Raw genomic sequence first — 16946 nt, forward strand, 5'->3', positions numbered from 1 at the left:
TTCTTTTTTTGTACCACCCTGTATTTGCTTCGTTCTCGCGAAAGTGTTGCTCTGCCTGTTGTGTCACATTTTTCTCTCTCTGGCGCACCCCCCATTTCAAGTTATCAGTCACTTCTGTCTTTGTTCCATTCAATTCAGTAATACTTTAGTGGCGCGATTCATCAGTTTACTAGCAATGCAAGCTTTTAGGTATTGCAGATAAGTGTTTTTATAGCTGATGGAGTCTCGTGCTGACAGGCAATCTGCCGCCTACTCTGTGCATTTCTGGTTCATCTCTTCATCTGTCAGCTCGGTGCAGTAACCGATGGTGCTGGGGGTTTCCTGTGTATTCATAGTTGCTGCAGGGTATGTGGAAAGGTATCTGGGTTTCTAGGACGTCCAGGTCACATGGCTGACATATTTGGTCTCCTCCTACTTTCTTTCCAGGTGTCTGTGTCACCAGACTCAATCTTCATTTCTGCCACTGATTCTACATTTATTCATCAGTGGTCTCGGTGTGAGAGTCATTTTGATATGATTCAGGTACTGTGATTCTGCTTCTTTACCGGTTGCACGCTTGGTTTTCCTGTCCTGGAAGATTCCATTCTACTGGTGGTGGTGGGGGGGTTGTTTTCCCTTTTTGTTCACTTTATGGAAACTTTTTCAGTTCTCTGGAGAGATAGCTGGAATTTTCCCCTCTGTTTTTTGTGTGTCAAGGAGTAGGTGTCCTGCTGGTCCTGCTCAGCAGGCACTATTGAGGGCATTCCTGTACCTTCCAGTGCTTGTTTGCAGAACAGAAAGCACAAGCCCTCTGATGGGCTGGACTCCCACTTGCATGTTTGGCTCCCAACATCACTCCCAGTGCCCTACAGGAGTATTAACCTGAAACCTCATCAAATAATTTCACCCAAGAGCATCACTTCATGGTTCTTTAGACGCTTTTCTTTTACAGAGTGGAATGTTCGTGCGGCCGTCTCTCTGAGGTATTTCATTGCTTGAATTTAGTTTCCTGATCTGTTCAATGTTATTCTGAAATAATTCATTTTTGGTTGTGTTTTATAATTTTTCTAGTAATCATAAACGTGTTCACCTTATCTTGAGTTTGTTCTGGGAGATTACAACTTTGGCTTTTGCTTTGTTTAATTTTTATCAAGTTTGATTTATTGAGCGATAACAAAAGAAGTAAACAGCAATAAAAAGGATATAATCCATCCTATTTAACATTAAAATGATTAAGTAAAATAAGAAGAAAATATAGGAATTAACTTTGTACTTGTGTATAAAAAGAGGAGAAATATTAGTGAAAGAGAAAATAAGGGAAAAGGGGGGAGGTAACAAAAAAGGGGAAGGAACAGAAGTAATCAATAAAGAACAGTTAGAACATCATATACATCATATACATTGTGTAGGTAATTAAACATTGTAAGCATACCAATGAATGAAAAGTGAAAAGAATACTGTACTAAACATTCAATAATTAAGAAGAATCATTTAAACAATCAAGCAGAAAAAGGCAAAGATAGAAAAATTAAGGTGGTTTCCGAGCTTCATTAGATACATTTTTAAAGGCGACAAAGGAGGAGGCAGATTGAGATAAATAAGTTGTTAAGGGGAGCCATAAAAGATCTCTTATAATTTCTAGGGATATGGGAGAAACATAGTTAGTATCTAGTCTGTGGTGAAAACAAACAGCATTCCATCATGCTCTAAAAGTGACCTTATCGGCCTGTTTCCAATTTGAAGTTATTAAATGAAAAGCAATAGCTATTAATAAGTCCAAAAGTTTAAAACTTAGAGGCGTTTGAGGCCATTGGGGAGATAGAGTACCTAAAAATATATTTGTAAGGGAAAAAGGGATTTGGACCTTAAAAATGATCGTAATTTGGGACCAGACAAATTGCCAGAATTTATGGATTGAGGGACACTCAAATAACATATGTTTTAAATCTGCAGCGGGGAAGGGACCGGACCAGCATGTAGGGGATGATGAAAAAGGAGCTAAGGACATAGGGGAGAATAACAATCTATCGTAAATGAAAAAAAGGGTTTGTGTGGTATTTGCAGCTCAAGAGGTCTTATGGAGCTCAGACCAAATTTTATCCCAAGTAGCAATTGGCCACTCTTGAGAAAAGTCCTTTTCCCACATCCTCTGAATTTTTAATTTGTGCCTGTCTGAGGAAAATAGTAAAAAATTGTAAATTTTAGATGCTGAAGGATAAGCTTCTAGAGTTGGGAGTAAGGATTCAGAAGTTACAGGAGAATCAGCAGAAGCAGGTAAACTTTGAAGAGAGTGCGTGAGGGAGATATGAAGAACATTATACTACGATGTGATGGATGGCGGTAAAGAAAATTTAGATTGAAGATCAGAAAAAGTAAGGGGTTTGTCATCAGATATGAGTTGTGAAAGCCAGCATAAGCCTCTAGAATGCCTCGTTTTCCAATATATAGAGCGATTACGAATCCGTATTGATTTATTATGCCAGATAGGCTGATTATGAAGGGAATTAATGGAGGGATGTGATGAAGATAACAGGGGAGATAAGAGTTTACGAGAGTGAGAAATGACCGGGGAGTGTAAAGAGGCAAGTTTGGCAGTAAAGTTAAAATTTCTTGAAAGCCAAAAGGAGCAATAAGTTATTTTTCTAATTGTAGCCAGAGAGGTGGATGTAATGGAAGATCCGTAGAGATCTATTTAGCAGCTTGTTTGAGTGAGAAAGCAGAATGATAAGTTTTAAAGTCGGGGAACTTGAGACCACCTTTAGGTCTATCTTTCTTGAGAGAAGATAAAGCTATACGCAAAGATTTACCTTTCCATAAAAACTTTATCAAAGTGGAATCAATTATTTTGAAATAATATTGAGGGATATGAATAGGAATCATAGAAATAATATATAGCACCAAAGGGGAAAGCATCATCTTAATAGAGTCTAACCGACCCTACCAGGAGAGAAAAAGAGGATGCCAACAGTTAATAGTATCACTTAATTTTTTAATAATGTAATCAAAATTTACTTTAAGCGTGTTGGATAATAAAGGTGTAAACCATAAACTAAGATATTTTATTTCAATGGGCTGCCAGGAAAAACCAGCGGAATCAAAGAGATGCTTTTGACAAAGAAAATTTAAAGGCAAATTTTTGCATTTATCAGCGTTTAGATGATAACCCAAGAGTTTAGAAAATGAGGATACTTGCTGCAGAAAAGGAGTGAGGGAAGTTTCAGGATTGCAGCAATATAAAAGAATATCATCAGCATAAACTGACAACTTAATTTGATGAGAGCCATATTGAAAGCCTGTGATACGATCATCCTGTCTAATTTTAGTTAGGAAAGGTTCTAGGGCTTTGACAAATAATAAAGGAGACAGAGGGCAATCTTGTCTCACACCCCTACGTAGTGAGAAGTAATCGGAAGTCTTGCCGTTAGCGAATATGGAAAAACAACAGTTGATGGACAGAATGCAGAACGATGTCATACATTCACCCCAGTACAGAGATCTGGGCCTAAATCCATCGTTTTTTGCTCACCATGCCATTCCAGTTTGAACCCAGCCATATGCAAATCAGTCTTGACCCTGTGCCTCATGGGAACAGTCCAGCCCGAACTGCCAAGCCAGATTCTCCTTGGACTGGAAACAAGCATCCTAGGACCGGTTTCGGTGTTTCACCCCTCTTCAGCCAGGATAGCTTGATTCCAGTGGCATGGAGAGCACGGGACTCACGTCTGAGCATACCCGTCCCACTCGGGGTGACAAATGCAAAAACAACAGTTGATGGACAGAATGCAGAACAATGTCATACATTCGCCCCAGTACAGAGATCTGGACCTAAATCCATCGTTTTTTTGCTCACCATGCCATTCCTCCCTGGACTGGAAACAAGCATCCTAGGACCGGTTTCGGGGTTTCACCCCTCTTCAGCCAGGATAGCTTGATTCCAACGAATGTGGAAGCGCGGGGCTCTGAGTATAATAAAGAAATTAAAGTTATCAGTTCAGAAGGAAAACCGGCCCACCTCAGAGCTTGAAACATAAAGTCCCAACCAATCCTGTCAAATGCTTTCTCAGCATCCTGGGTAATTGCTGCAATCGGATAAGCCAGGGAAGAAGCTTTGCTTAGGATATTAAAAAAGACTGGAGAATTGTCAGATGCAAGTCGTCTTTTAACAAAACCTGCTTGTTCAGGACCAATGAGATCAGGCAAAATATGATCAATACGTAGTGCCAAAATCTTCGCAAAGATTTTGCAATCTGTGTTAACTAACGAAATAGGCCGATACTTCTTGCAAAGAGAGTGATCTTTATCATCTTTGGGAATTAAGCAAATCAATGCTTCCTGAAACGTACCAATAGAGGTGCCAGAAACCCCAAAGGATTGAAAGAGACATAAAAGCTTAGGTAGAAGAATATTTGCAAAATGAGAATAGAATTCAATGGTAAATCCATCAGGCCCAGGTGCTTTCCCACGACGTAGTACTGAGACATCCTGAGTTCTATGTGCTAGGGAAATATCAGGTCCTTAAAAATCAAAATCAATGTGATTAGATGGGGGAGAAGGAATGGATTGAAAATAGGAAAGAAGATCAGAGTTATCTGGCAAAGATTCAGGAGTATAGAGATTTTTATAAAAGGAAACAAATTCATTTAAGATATCCTTATCTTTTTAAATAGGGGTGCCAGCAGGGCCTTTCAAGGATTCTATTTTAGCTCTATCTTTTCTTACTTTTAGATAATTAGCCAATAATTTACCCATCTTGTTTTGGCCACCATAATAACGAGAACTACTTTTCAGGAGGTAATTCGAAGCTGCATCAGTAGACAATTTATTAAAAGTAATTTTGGTGTCAAGAAGATTTTTCAGAGCAGAGTCATTGTTAGAATGATAATACGTGTATTCCAATTGTTTAATTTTACTAAGTAACTGAGAGGACTGAGCTTCAAAAGATTTCTTCTTTTGTGATACAAAACTCCTAATAAAACCTCTGATGACTGATTTAAAGGAATCCCATATCGTCACAAAAGGAGACTCCGGGATGTTGTTGATGGCGAAAAATTCCAAGGCAAAGGAATTGAACTTCTGACAAAAATTAGGGTCGAGTAATAGGGAATTGTTAAAACACCATCTACCAGGGTGAGGGGAAAAGGGGACCAAATCAATATTAACAAAAACAGGGGCGTGGTCTGATATTAGGATTACACCGATCTCTGAGTGAATGGCATGTTGGGACAGGGATTTACTTAAGAAAAGGTAATCAATATGGGATTGAGAATGGTGAGCAGCTGAGTAGAAACTGTACTCTCTAAGGTTGGGATGGCATAGTCTCCAAATATCAACTAATGCTTTACGTCGAATTGAGGAGACAAATTGAGCGTGCATTTTAGAAGGTATGAACTTAACAGTAGAGTGACTATTGAGGATGGGCTCTAGAATTTGGTTGCAATCACCACCAAATTAAATGTAATCATCCTCAAATGTAAGTAATTTATCTGATAAATTAGACCATAAAAGTTTATCAATCAAAGTAGGACCATATACATTAAAGATAACAATAGGAATCTTATCTATAAGCAACTTAACAATAACCCAACGACCTTCAACATCAGCTTCTTGATAACCTACAGAAACATTCAATTTCTTGTGACATAAAATCAAAACACCATTTTTCTTACCTAGGGCTGGGGAATTAAACACATGGCCCACCCAGCATCTTTTTAACTTGGAAGCTTCATTATCAAAAATGCGAGACTCTTGAAGTAAAACAATATCCGTTTTCAACTTTGCCAGGTGAGATAGCACCCATTGTCTTTTAATAAGATTATTCAATCCTTTAATATTCCAGGTAGTAACCCGAAATGTAATTTACTGAGAAAAGTATGAACAAACAATATGCTTAGAAGAAACACAACTAAATTGACTTTAAAAGCATAGAAGGAAACAAATCGAAGGAAAAAAAGTATTTGTATGATGAAAGAAAATTTAGAAATAGATAAGATGCAAAAAATGTATAGGGGACTTATTTTGAAGAAAAGAGCGGAGGAAATGGAAGAGGTAAGTAAAAAAGATAAAGAGGAAAAGAAAGAAGAAAAGTAAGGAAAGGTGAGAAGAGAGAAACAAAAAATGAAAAAGGAGAGAATAAAGAACAAAGAGACAGCACATGTCTTACAAAGACAACTGAACACCATACCTACAAATACAACACAACTGGGGGTGACTACACCAGAAAGGTACCACAATCAAAGACTTCAACGTTACAGGTGGATCAGGAGAGAGCAGAATTGTTGAAGAAAAAACACACGTGAGTGAGAGAAAAGAATTAATAGAAAGAAATAACCACAAGGCAAGACATGGAAGAAAATTATAAGGAAACAAAAGTGAAGAGAGAAAAATAACATTATAGAGGCATTACAAAGATACAAGCAGAACAACATTCACTGAAACAACTTAGAAACATGAAAAAGGAGAACAATTGCGTAACACAAGCATATATGATAGTCAAGTAGGTCTCGAAGTATACATAGTATCAGCTCCGTGAAGAGTAAGAAACTTCTGCAGCGCTGCAGGGTCATCAAATGTTGCAGTCTTGTCTTTATACGTAACCTTGAAGAGGCATGGATGAAGGAGGCCATACTTGGCGTTGAGTGAACGCAATTGAGGACAAAGATCAAGGAATGTTTTCCGTCGGTCTGCTGTGATTTTAGCTACATCTTGAGAAAAGAAGAGACGGTGACTTTACCAAAAAACTTGTTTCTTGGTCTTGACCGCTGAAAGGACTTGAAGAAGATCGGTGTATTGCAAAAAAAGCATAATGACACCACGAGGTTTCGCTGAAATTTTTGGACTAAGTCTGTGAGCCCTTTGAATATTGAGAGAAGTAGTAGCAGGTAAATACAGGAGCTTGGTCAAAAAGGTTTGAAAAAAGGTGGTTGGGTTGGACCCTTCAATGTTTTCAAGAAGTCCATAAAGTCTTAAGTTGTTCCTACCATTCCTGTTTTCCAAGTCTTCCGCCTGCTTTTTAAGAAGAGACACTTCAGACTCCAGAGATGAGATGCGTGAGCATGAGGATTCGAGAGACTCTGTCTGTTGTTCCACAATGAGCACTCGTGACTCCAAAGAAGACCATTTATGGTTTAAAAATTGTAATGTTTTATTGGTTTCTTCAAGAATAACATCCATGTCTGAATGGGGAGGATTTTTCTGGAAAGGAGGATCTTTTTTGGGTCTTTTGGTAGAGATTGCAGGTAGTTTACTAGAGAACTGCGCTTTTGGAATGGTGCCTGAAGAAATATCAGGCTTTTGAGAGGGGAGGTCCTCCATTTCAGTGCCGTTAGGATTTGAGTCGGAATCTGAACACCTAGAAACTTTAGAGGATGCCGCGAGCTTAAGATTCCTCAGCCTCCCCATAAAAAGTGCAACGATATTCAGTGAATGACCTTAAAACACTTGTGAGCAATAGATGAAGTCCGTAAATAATTAACAGCAAAAGAAGTAACACTAGCTGCGGGCTGTAAAATCCAGAAAGACTCCTTCAGTAGTATGCAATATGAGACAAAAAGCCAGGAAAACCACCATGGAGAGAGTGAATATCACCTCATAGAAGGAAAATAGGCAGAAGTGAAAATGATGGCTGCTCAGTGACAAGGTACAGAAAAAAACGATTTCCATATTAGATTACAATATTAGTTTAGGAAAGTTCCATCATTCACAAGAGGAAAAACCTAAATGTGACATGTAAAACAACCCTCTTACTTGAAGGAACAAAATAAGAATAAATTCAGTGTGAAAAAGACACCAACCATGGTATCTTTGGCCACAAGTCGGATATGGCTAGAAATTCGAACCTTTAATACTGCCCAAATCAAAGCAGTTACAGAGAAAGGGTAAACCCAGAATAGGTCACTGGGACCTGGGTATCAAGTAGTACAATGAGAACAATGGTCCCAGTACACCATAAATTTAAACATATACCACATATAGCATTTACAATATTCAGAAAGAATTAACTAAAAAACACAAATTAATCAAGAAACAGTGTTATTTATTCACACCGAATCACATATGCATAAGTATCTATTATGTACAATGTGCCCCTAGGAAGAAGGGGGGGGGGGGTGGATGTGCAGGAAATTCAAGTGAAGGTAAGATAGTGAACAAAGAGTGCAAATCACAGCGTATATTCTCTAAACAAAAAGGGTCATAATTAAAGCCAGATGACTTCACAATTCAAATAGAAATAATAGATTGTCATGCAATAGCACAGTGATAAATTGCTGTTGGTAATGCTGGCTGTTACAATAGATGTCGATGTTTCGACCCCTAGATTAGGTAGGTAATTACGTCCCTTACATCGGGGTCTTCATCAGGACAGAAGTGTGGAGTTGGAGGGGGGCAGTCCGTGAGGTTATAAATTATTAATAAAGGGCTCAAGGCTCCGCCACACTCGATTTCGCTCTCCGTAAAAGTCTTCGTTCAAAGCAGAGCAAAAACGGCAATAAAAATCTGCAGACACACGTTTCCTGAGGCGTCATGCAGGGAATCCACTCTGCGCGATAAACAAAATGGCAGTCGCATAAATAACGCATCGCTTAATGAGGGAAATGCAGCTTACGGCATGTCAAGAAGAGTGAAAGACGCCTCATTGCATGCCGCTTCTCTTCATGAGGATAGACCTTCACTTTGGAGTCCGCATGGGAGCTGGTTTTCACGCCAGGTCCACCATTAGTACCGCTGTCCCCGCAGAGTCAGGATCCCGCCGCCATCTTCGAGCCGGGCCCGAGCCTGACCCTTGGCTCTGGCGCAGCTCAAGCCCAAAACGAGCAGAGCTTTCAGGGGAGGCCATAAGGCGTTAGCCACGCCCCTCGCTTTGTTTATTTTTAAACCCAATAGGTTGCACTAGTTTGGTATTGAAGAGTCTTTGTTATAGAACACGGCCCAGGGTTACTAAAAGTCAGGCTGCCCAGCACTGTGTGAAAACCTGCAGCCTTCCACTGAGTGAACAATAAAAAATGTGCAGCGTCCCATTTACGAAAAGTCATCACCCATGCTTGCACAAAAAATGGTCTTGTAACATGACGCTAAAGGTTGCGCGCGCCACAATGCAAAGTCGAGCCAACATTATACTGCATCTCTGGCATACCATCTTCTGGCACAAATGTCTGCTTGATGACAACCTCTCAAGGGGAAACTGTATACAATATGTAACTCCACAGATATTGCACATCTTAAGTATCAGAGTGTCACACAATATTTTGCTGCCCTTTTTAGATCTCGCCTACGCAGTGCGCATGCACTGCATAGGAGACCTTTAGCCATCGTGCAGCTCTTTTTACAAAGCACATACTCGTGCTTTTGGTGGCATACGGCTTGTGGGAGGGCGCAGCCACGCGCCACAAGCAAGAGTATGTGCTTTGAAAAAGAGCAGGATGCGCGCGCTCGCACGCACGCACGCACCTTCGCCATGCTTTTTTTTAAAATTCCTTTTAGAGAGCGCGCGCGTGCGCACCACTCCCGGGCTTGTTAGCTATGTCACATAGCACAAACTTTCACACGGAAATAGGAGTGCTTCACCACAGACATAAAAAAAATGAGTCATAACTATGCTAGTATTGTCACAGTGACAATAACATTGTACATCAGTGCAGAATTGGACTATGATTGCTTGGTATGTATTTTGAAATTGTTGAAAATTTAAATAAAGATATATTTTTTTTAAAAACTGAAACAGGGAGCTGTGCCGGATTGACAGGATGCTGAGTCCAGGCCGGATTCGGACCGTGCTTCCCATGTTACATGGGTGGCATTTGTAGTCACTAAGCCTTACGGCCTCCCCTGAAATCTCTGCTCGTTTTGGGCTTGAGCTGCGCCAGAGCCGAGGGTCAGGCTCGGGCCCAGCTCAATGACTCGCTCATCTCTATCCCTACCTCGCCTTTCTTCTTCTTCCTCGCGGTTTACCTACATCACCTCCACCCTCATCCTCTCTCTCACTCTACGTCACTCCTCTCTCTACCGCATCTCTTTTCTTCCCACGAAATATTTGTGTGCCTCATCTTTCTTTCTATCCTCTATGTACCTCACCACCTCTTTCCTCCCTGTGTATAGCACAGCCATGCCTCTGTATCGGGCCTCTTTTTAACTCTACCTCTCCCTCTCATCCTTTCTATTCCGTGTTGTTTCCTTTCTACCTCTAATGATCTCTCCTTTTGACTTTCACTGTACATCGCCTCGCAGCTACCCGCTTCTCCCCACCCCTTCCCACCCACTCTCCTGTTCTCCAATACTACGCACTTCAACACATCTGTCTATTTACCCTTCCTCTCTCTACCTTCTCTCGTTTTCTCAGCTCTCTTACTTCCTGTTTTTGACTACCCTCTTTCTCTCCACCTACCGACCCTCTACCTCTCTCTCTACACCTTTTGTCTCTCCCTTCGAGTCACCCCTCTTTCTAGAACCTTTCCTCTCTCTTCCTCACCAGAGGCGGAGGGCACGGATGAGTGAGGTGTAGAGCGAGGGAGAGGAGGCTAATGCACGCTTGTGCCCACAGCCAATCAGCTGCAAGCGTGGATTGGCGGCATGGGCATGGAATGTTTCATAAAGAAGGCTGCGATTATAATGACACATGCCACTGGCGCACACAGCCTATAGCACATGTGGGGCCTGGGGAAGCTTTCCCGCTTCCCTTCTGACGCTAGTAAACATGTTTTACGAACAAGGGACTCTTTCACAATATTTAAAGTTTCTCTAGTTGTTTTAAATCAATAAAATATAGCTGACCACCAAAACGTTAGTGAGGAGCTAAAATAAACCAGACTCTCACAGCCAGAGACTGAACTGGGGTTGAATGGGGGACAAAAGTAATTGTGAAGAAGAAATAATAAGCAATGGCATTGAAAACGTAAAAATAAAGCTTTTGGTGATTATTCAAGGTATCATCTACATCCTCCTAGATATATCAGTGGGCCTACATAAAACGATTCTTGAACTAGAGGCCCAGGACTGTTGTGATTGCAATCACAACAAGCATTGGCATAGCCAATAGGTCTCACCTTTGCGACCTTATAAGTGTTTAGCCATGCAACAGCTGATGTTGTTTCACCAAGGATATTGTGCCGCATTACTAAATACTTATAAGGTCCCAAAAGCGAGACCTATTGGCTATGCCAATGTTTTTTTTTTTTTAATGTTTTTGATTGTTGCAGGTTTCACGCGTAGCCAGGTTGTGCTTCTTTAGCGCTTCTGGCCATGCATATAATACATTTTAGAAGCGTTTGTGCTGGTTTGCCCCCTTATGCCATTTAAACAGACCTAAAAGAGGTTTGCAAACCGCTTTGTTGGTGCTCTCATATCATCCTTATGGTGTGAAATGTGTTTCATGCAAAAGTTAGTATTCATGTTATGGTGTCACTTTGCTACACACGAGCGCAAAGGAAAAAGAACAGAAATCTGGGGCGGCCCGAGTACTTTTGGGGACAGACGGACCGGCGATCTGCAGAGAGCAAGCAGCTCATTTCTCAGCTCTCTCATGTTGCGTTTAGTTTTGAGAGTACGTTGTTTTATGCCACACTTCTTCCCATATGCAGCTTTGAATGCATTTTAGGAAGAGTCCTGTGTGCCTGATTAAGTCAAGTGCCTTTTGGAAACCAGCAAAGTTTACAAGAATTCAGTCCTTGTAGTGCAGGGACATGTTTGTTTACTGAAAGAATGGTGTTGGTTTCACCAGCGCCTCTTTCCCCTTTGCACATTTTCATCAGCATCTCTTGCTATTCTGCCCCTTCCGTTTGCAGTTTACAACAAAGTGTCTCCCTGTATTTCCTGTTTACATATTTTGACAGGCCTTCCTGCTCCTATGACCTCCAGCCTCTGTCTTGAACCTCTTATGTTTGAGAGCTTTATGTCGGTTTCTTTCCCACTCTCTATAACTTACGGTTTTTATCTCTCTAGTCGAAATTCTAATAATGCTGATGAATTTGCGAAATTATACCATTATGCCACAATGCAAAATTATGCTCTAATCACAGCAAGATTTTATGGCGAACGCCCAAGAATAATGTGAACCACTAAAATGCGAAAAACATGTATTTTTACCACAAAATGTTTCCTTGCGTCAAAAGTTGGTGCTTGGGCTCATTTTGAGCTAAAATGTAGCACAAAATGACAAATTCACACTTTGCATAATTACACGTATTTCTCCCAAAATTGCACGTAATTAGATGAAAGCAAATTACTCAAATTTAGCACACTAGGGGTGTGCTAAATTTGAGTAATTTGCTTTCATCTAATTACGTGCAATTTTGGGAGAAATACGTGTTCCCTCATCTCTGCTTTCACCAGTCTCTCCCTTCTATATGCCCTAGATGTACATGGTTTACATAATTGTCTCATTTATTTTTCCACTCTCTCTTACTCTTTCTCTTGTGCATTCCTTCTTAGCATGGTGTTCTCACAAGCCTCACTCTCTTGTATCCTCCCCAGTTTCACTATTCTTCATTGGTCAAGGTAAATAAAAACATGCACAAGTGAAAACTTAGTTCACACTTAGTTTTTTTTAATCCAAATAAATCTGCAAAATAGAAATAATAGTATCGAGCTAAAACCCCTAAGCAGCATTTTTCGAACTGGGGGTCTATGAAATTTGTGTAATTTGCTGTTGTGTAATTATATAAAATTTTGGAGAAATTAGGTGAAATTGCACGTAATTACACAAAGTGCAAAACCGGCATTTGAATCTACATTTTAGAGTTAAATGTGTCCTCATTTCACGCTATAAAAATAGGGCAAAATACATAGGAGCTGCAAACAGCAGCCTCTTGTATGGGGTCATCCGCATTGTTCCCGTGTACTAGTGCTAACTTTTTGTTGTGAATGACACATAATTATGGGACGTAGGGTAATAGAGCAATTTCGTGTATTTTGTGTAACAAGCATAACTAAAAATTACTGAAATTTTGTGAGATTACGTCCTCGTAATGTGAATTTTGCTGTGGCCTAGTTTTGACTAGATCTCCTTCTGCATGTTTCCATGGTCTCTCTTTCTTGTAATCCATGAAAGCAGTTCATCCTCTTTATTTTTTTAGCTTTTCTTTTTTGCATCCTCTGTTTGCCCCGCCTCATCACTGCCTCTTTCCCTCTCTGTTTTCAGGGTTATCATCCCGATATCACAGAAGGGGCGTCGCCTGCCAGCTCCCTGAAGTTTGATTGCAGCAAGGAACCTGGAACTTGCTCCAAATGCGTTTCATAGCACGGCAGAGGGATGTTCCGGACCTTTCACCTAAGTGTCCTGCTGGTACTCGTGTTCCTCTGCCAGGTACCTCCCCATTGGCACCTTTGTCCATCTTGTTTTCTTACCGGATACCACAGTACTTGTACTCTTTGTTTTTTACCCGCTGCCAAACGTGTTCCTCTTCCAGGTATGCCCTACTACCAAACCTGTTCCTCTTCTGGGTATACCCTCCACACCCCAGTGCCTCGTCGAGGTATCTCTGCTACTGCCCCTGTTCATCCACTAGCACACTGGTCCCGCTTTCAGGATTCCTCCACCAACACACAATGGTCTCTTCAAGGTACTATGCCCACCACCGCACCTATGCCTCTCCCAGGTATGTCGCCAGAGACCTGTTCCCGTTCATGGTATCCCCCAACCAACACACATTGGTCGCTTCCAGGTACAATGCCCAACTCCACACCTGTGCCTCTTCTAGGTATCCCTCACTAGCACACCTGTTCCTCTACCAGATATCCTCTCCGGTACATATTGGTCTCTTCCGGGTGCTATGCCCACCACCACACCGTGCCTCTCCTAGGTATCTGTCGCTGGTGCACCTGTTTCCATTCCTGGAATCCGCCACCAAAACACATTGGTCTCTTTCAGGCACTATGCCCACCTCCACACCTGTGCCTCTTCTAGGTATCCCTCACTAACACACCGGTTCCTCATCCAGATATCCTCTCCAGTACATATTGGTCTCTTCCGGGTACTATGCCCACCACCACACCTGTGCCTCTTCTAGGTATCCCTCACTAGCACACCTGTTCCTGAAATCCTCCACCAACACTCATTGGTCTCTTCCAGGCACTATGCACACCTCCACACCTGTGCCTCTTCTAGTTATCCCTTACTAGCACACAGAAGCGCCTCCTGGTGGGAGTGCTGCTGGGCAGTGACGTGGGGCGGGGGGTAGTAAACACCGGAATACGGATGAATGCAGGTAAGTAGACAATTAAATCAATAAAATGAATTTCGTTATGTGCGCTGCAGAGACTCAGCTCTCATGGTGGAGACTCCACGCTTAAAAATACAGGCCAGTCCTATCTTTTTATGTGTAGAGTTCTCCGCCCGACTACTTAGTCTCTGGAGTCGTACAAGTACTATTAGTAATATGTAACTCTTAGATTGTGAATACCAAAAAAACTGTAAACTTACACTAAGGTGTAAGTTTACCTTTTTTGTATCAGGCTGTAAATGATTTGCCCAGAATCACACAGTTTGCAGTCAGAAGCGGGTGACTGTATTAGAACTGAGGTCCCCAGGTTCTAAAGTCTGCAGCTGAACCAGAAGGTCACTTCTCTCATGTCACGCTAGGGCATGAAAACATGCAGAACGCGCAGAACATGCAATTGAATGTTATTTCATGGTAACACTTGGTGCTTCCTATCAGGCATTAGTTCCTGTACTAGTCAAACTGACTTGAAGAATAGAATTAGTAAAACAACGCATTTTGAACATAAGACATGCAAGCAAGCTGTGCCGAGTCTGCATCTCCAGTCCACTGGCCGCCATACATGGACCTGCTCTTTAAAATCTCTTTGGTTGTTGTGGCAGACCGCCTTCTTGGACTCTCAGCATTCTTGGCTCACTTGCTTGTGTTCATCTGTTGGAATTACTCTATTGGTTTTTGGATGGGTATTGGACCCTGTGAAAGGGATTTCTATAGGGGTCCTATGGCAATCTGGGCTCCGGATGCCCGGAAGCAATGGCTGCATTTGTGGAGGATGGTTTGGATGGGAAATACAGCATTTGTTGAACTAACTCCTTGCTCTGGAGACGTGGGGTTGTAATGCAATTGAGTCATAGAAGAGAGTTACCTCACGTCAAGTGTGTGCCCTGAGCTGGCCAATCCTGGAGCCAAGCACTGGCTCAGATCACTGGTTTGCCTTCAATGAAAGTTTTAATGGAACCAGTAGTCTGGTCTCCTGCGCTGGCTCTACAAGCGCAAAGTACGATAAAGTCGGACAAGATGTCAGTGAGAGAGCCTTTTAAGGGATGAAGGTAAATATAATCCTCTTTTCAAAGGATACAGTTTGCTATATTATCACAACTGATAACACTATATAGCAAAAGCGAGGGGGAAATAAATATCATAAGCAAAGCCCCAATACCCCACTGATTTGCTCATTCTTATCCATGTGATACCAGGGTGCCCCCAAAAGTGAGAACCTTGGATTTTAGAAGAAGCTCTTCTCTGAAGAATTCTTAGATAACTTTAGGAGGATCCAGGACAAAGTGCCTGGCAGAGTCCATCCTGAGAGCCATATGTAAAGCCATGGCCCAAAGATCCAAAAGCGAGGTATTAATCTGGTACACCTTTGGAGTGAGCCTTTTGCTAGATGTATTGCATGTTGCTTCAATGACATAATATTGCTTACAAAAATTCAGCAATAATACATTTCGGCAAAACAATTTTGAGGCCAAGAATATCGACTTTACATTCTTTTTTTTTTTTATATTAATCTTTTTATTAAACGCAAACACAATCAGTACAAAGAGCAAATATAGTGTATTACCTACTTTACATTCGACTTTACATTCTTTCCCTGTAACGTACAAAAATATCAACAAAATATAGTGGGCCAAACTATTAAAATTAAATTGTTAATTATATTGAATTCTAAATGTTAGCATTATATAAACTTAAAAAAATTAACTAGCTTTGAAAATATTACATTAAAAAATTGTAATTATAATATAGAAAATATATAAACATATTTGTAAATGTAAAACAAAAGAAAATGATGTATTGTAAAATAAATGTAGAGTAATAAACATAATATGAATATAATTAAAATAATAAACAGGAAATAAACAGGATTAAAATAAATTGCATTTAAGAATAATTTAACAACGGTATATTAAATATTATAATAAGATAAGCATTTACAATACAATTACTAAGAGAAAATATATACAACAAAAAAACCAAGTACACAACAAAAAATAAAATTACAACCGAAAATTAAATAATAAAAAATATGTGAAAAGAGAAACCAAATTAAAAAAAACCAGATGAAATAATGATTAGATTTTAGAAGGCTCAACTTCATTATTCCCATACCAAGCTAGGCAACAGTAGGGAAAGTATTGATTTACTATTGCCACTTCAACCTGACCAACAATAGTGAAATTGCTGGACTTTGGAAGGGCCAGATTTCATATTCTCACTCTAACCTAATGCACTCCAAACTAAGCAACAGTTGGGAAAACGTGGAACTTTGGTAAGGTCAAAAATATTATTCCCACTCCAACCGAAGCAATAGTAGGGGAAAGCACTGGACTTTGGAGGAGACTTATTTACTATTCCCACTCTAAAGTAAGTAACATTAGGGAAACTCCAATCTGAGCACCAGTAGGTAAAGTGTTAAGCTTTGGAGGGGTCAGATTGACAATGCCCAAGCCAACGTAAGCAAAAGAATAGAAAGTGTTGGACTTTAAAGGGTCGGATTAAATATTACCACTCCAACATAAACAACAGTAGGGAAAGTGCTAGACTTTGGAGGGATCATATTTACTATTCCGTTCTAACCTATGCAACAGGTCAGAAAGTGTGGGATGTTGGCGGGGTCAAAATTCTTATTCACTCTTCAACTTCAACAACCATACAGAAACTGTTGGACTTTGGAAATGTCTGATTTACTATTCACATTTGTAAATAAATAAAGCTAAATGCAGAAAAAACAAATATACTGAAATATATGATTTTTAC

At 40.5% G+C, this 16946-nt stretch overlaps 1 protein-coding gene across 5 annotated transcripts in view; it reads left to right on the forward strand.

Moving 5' to 3' along the window:
- Nucleotides 1–16946, forward strand: part of GCGR (glucagon receptor) — a 482251-nt gene that overhangs the window by 306259 nt on the left and 159046 nt on the right. For all 5 annotated transcript variants that reach the window (XM_085617519.1, XM_085617521.1, XM_085617523.1 and 2 more), the window contains exon 2: nt 13109–13273. In XM_085617519.1, the coding sequence (XP_085473645.1) occupies nt 13220–13273 (54 nt within the window). In that variant the 5' untranslated portion in view covers nt 13109–13219. The remainder of the gene's footprint in view (nt 1–13108; nt 13274–16946) is intronic.

This window comes from Triturus cristatus, chromosome 7, assembly GCF_964204655.1.
Source record: "Triturus cristatus chromosome 7, aTriCri1.1, whole genome shotgun sequence".
Lineage (NCBI taxonomy): Eukaryota > Metazoa > Chordata > Amphibia > Caudata > Salamandridae > Triturus > Triturus cristatus.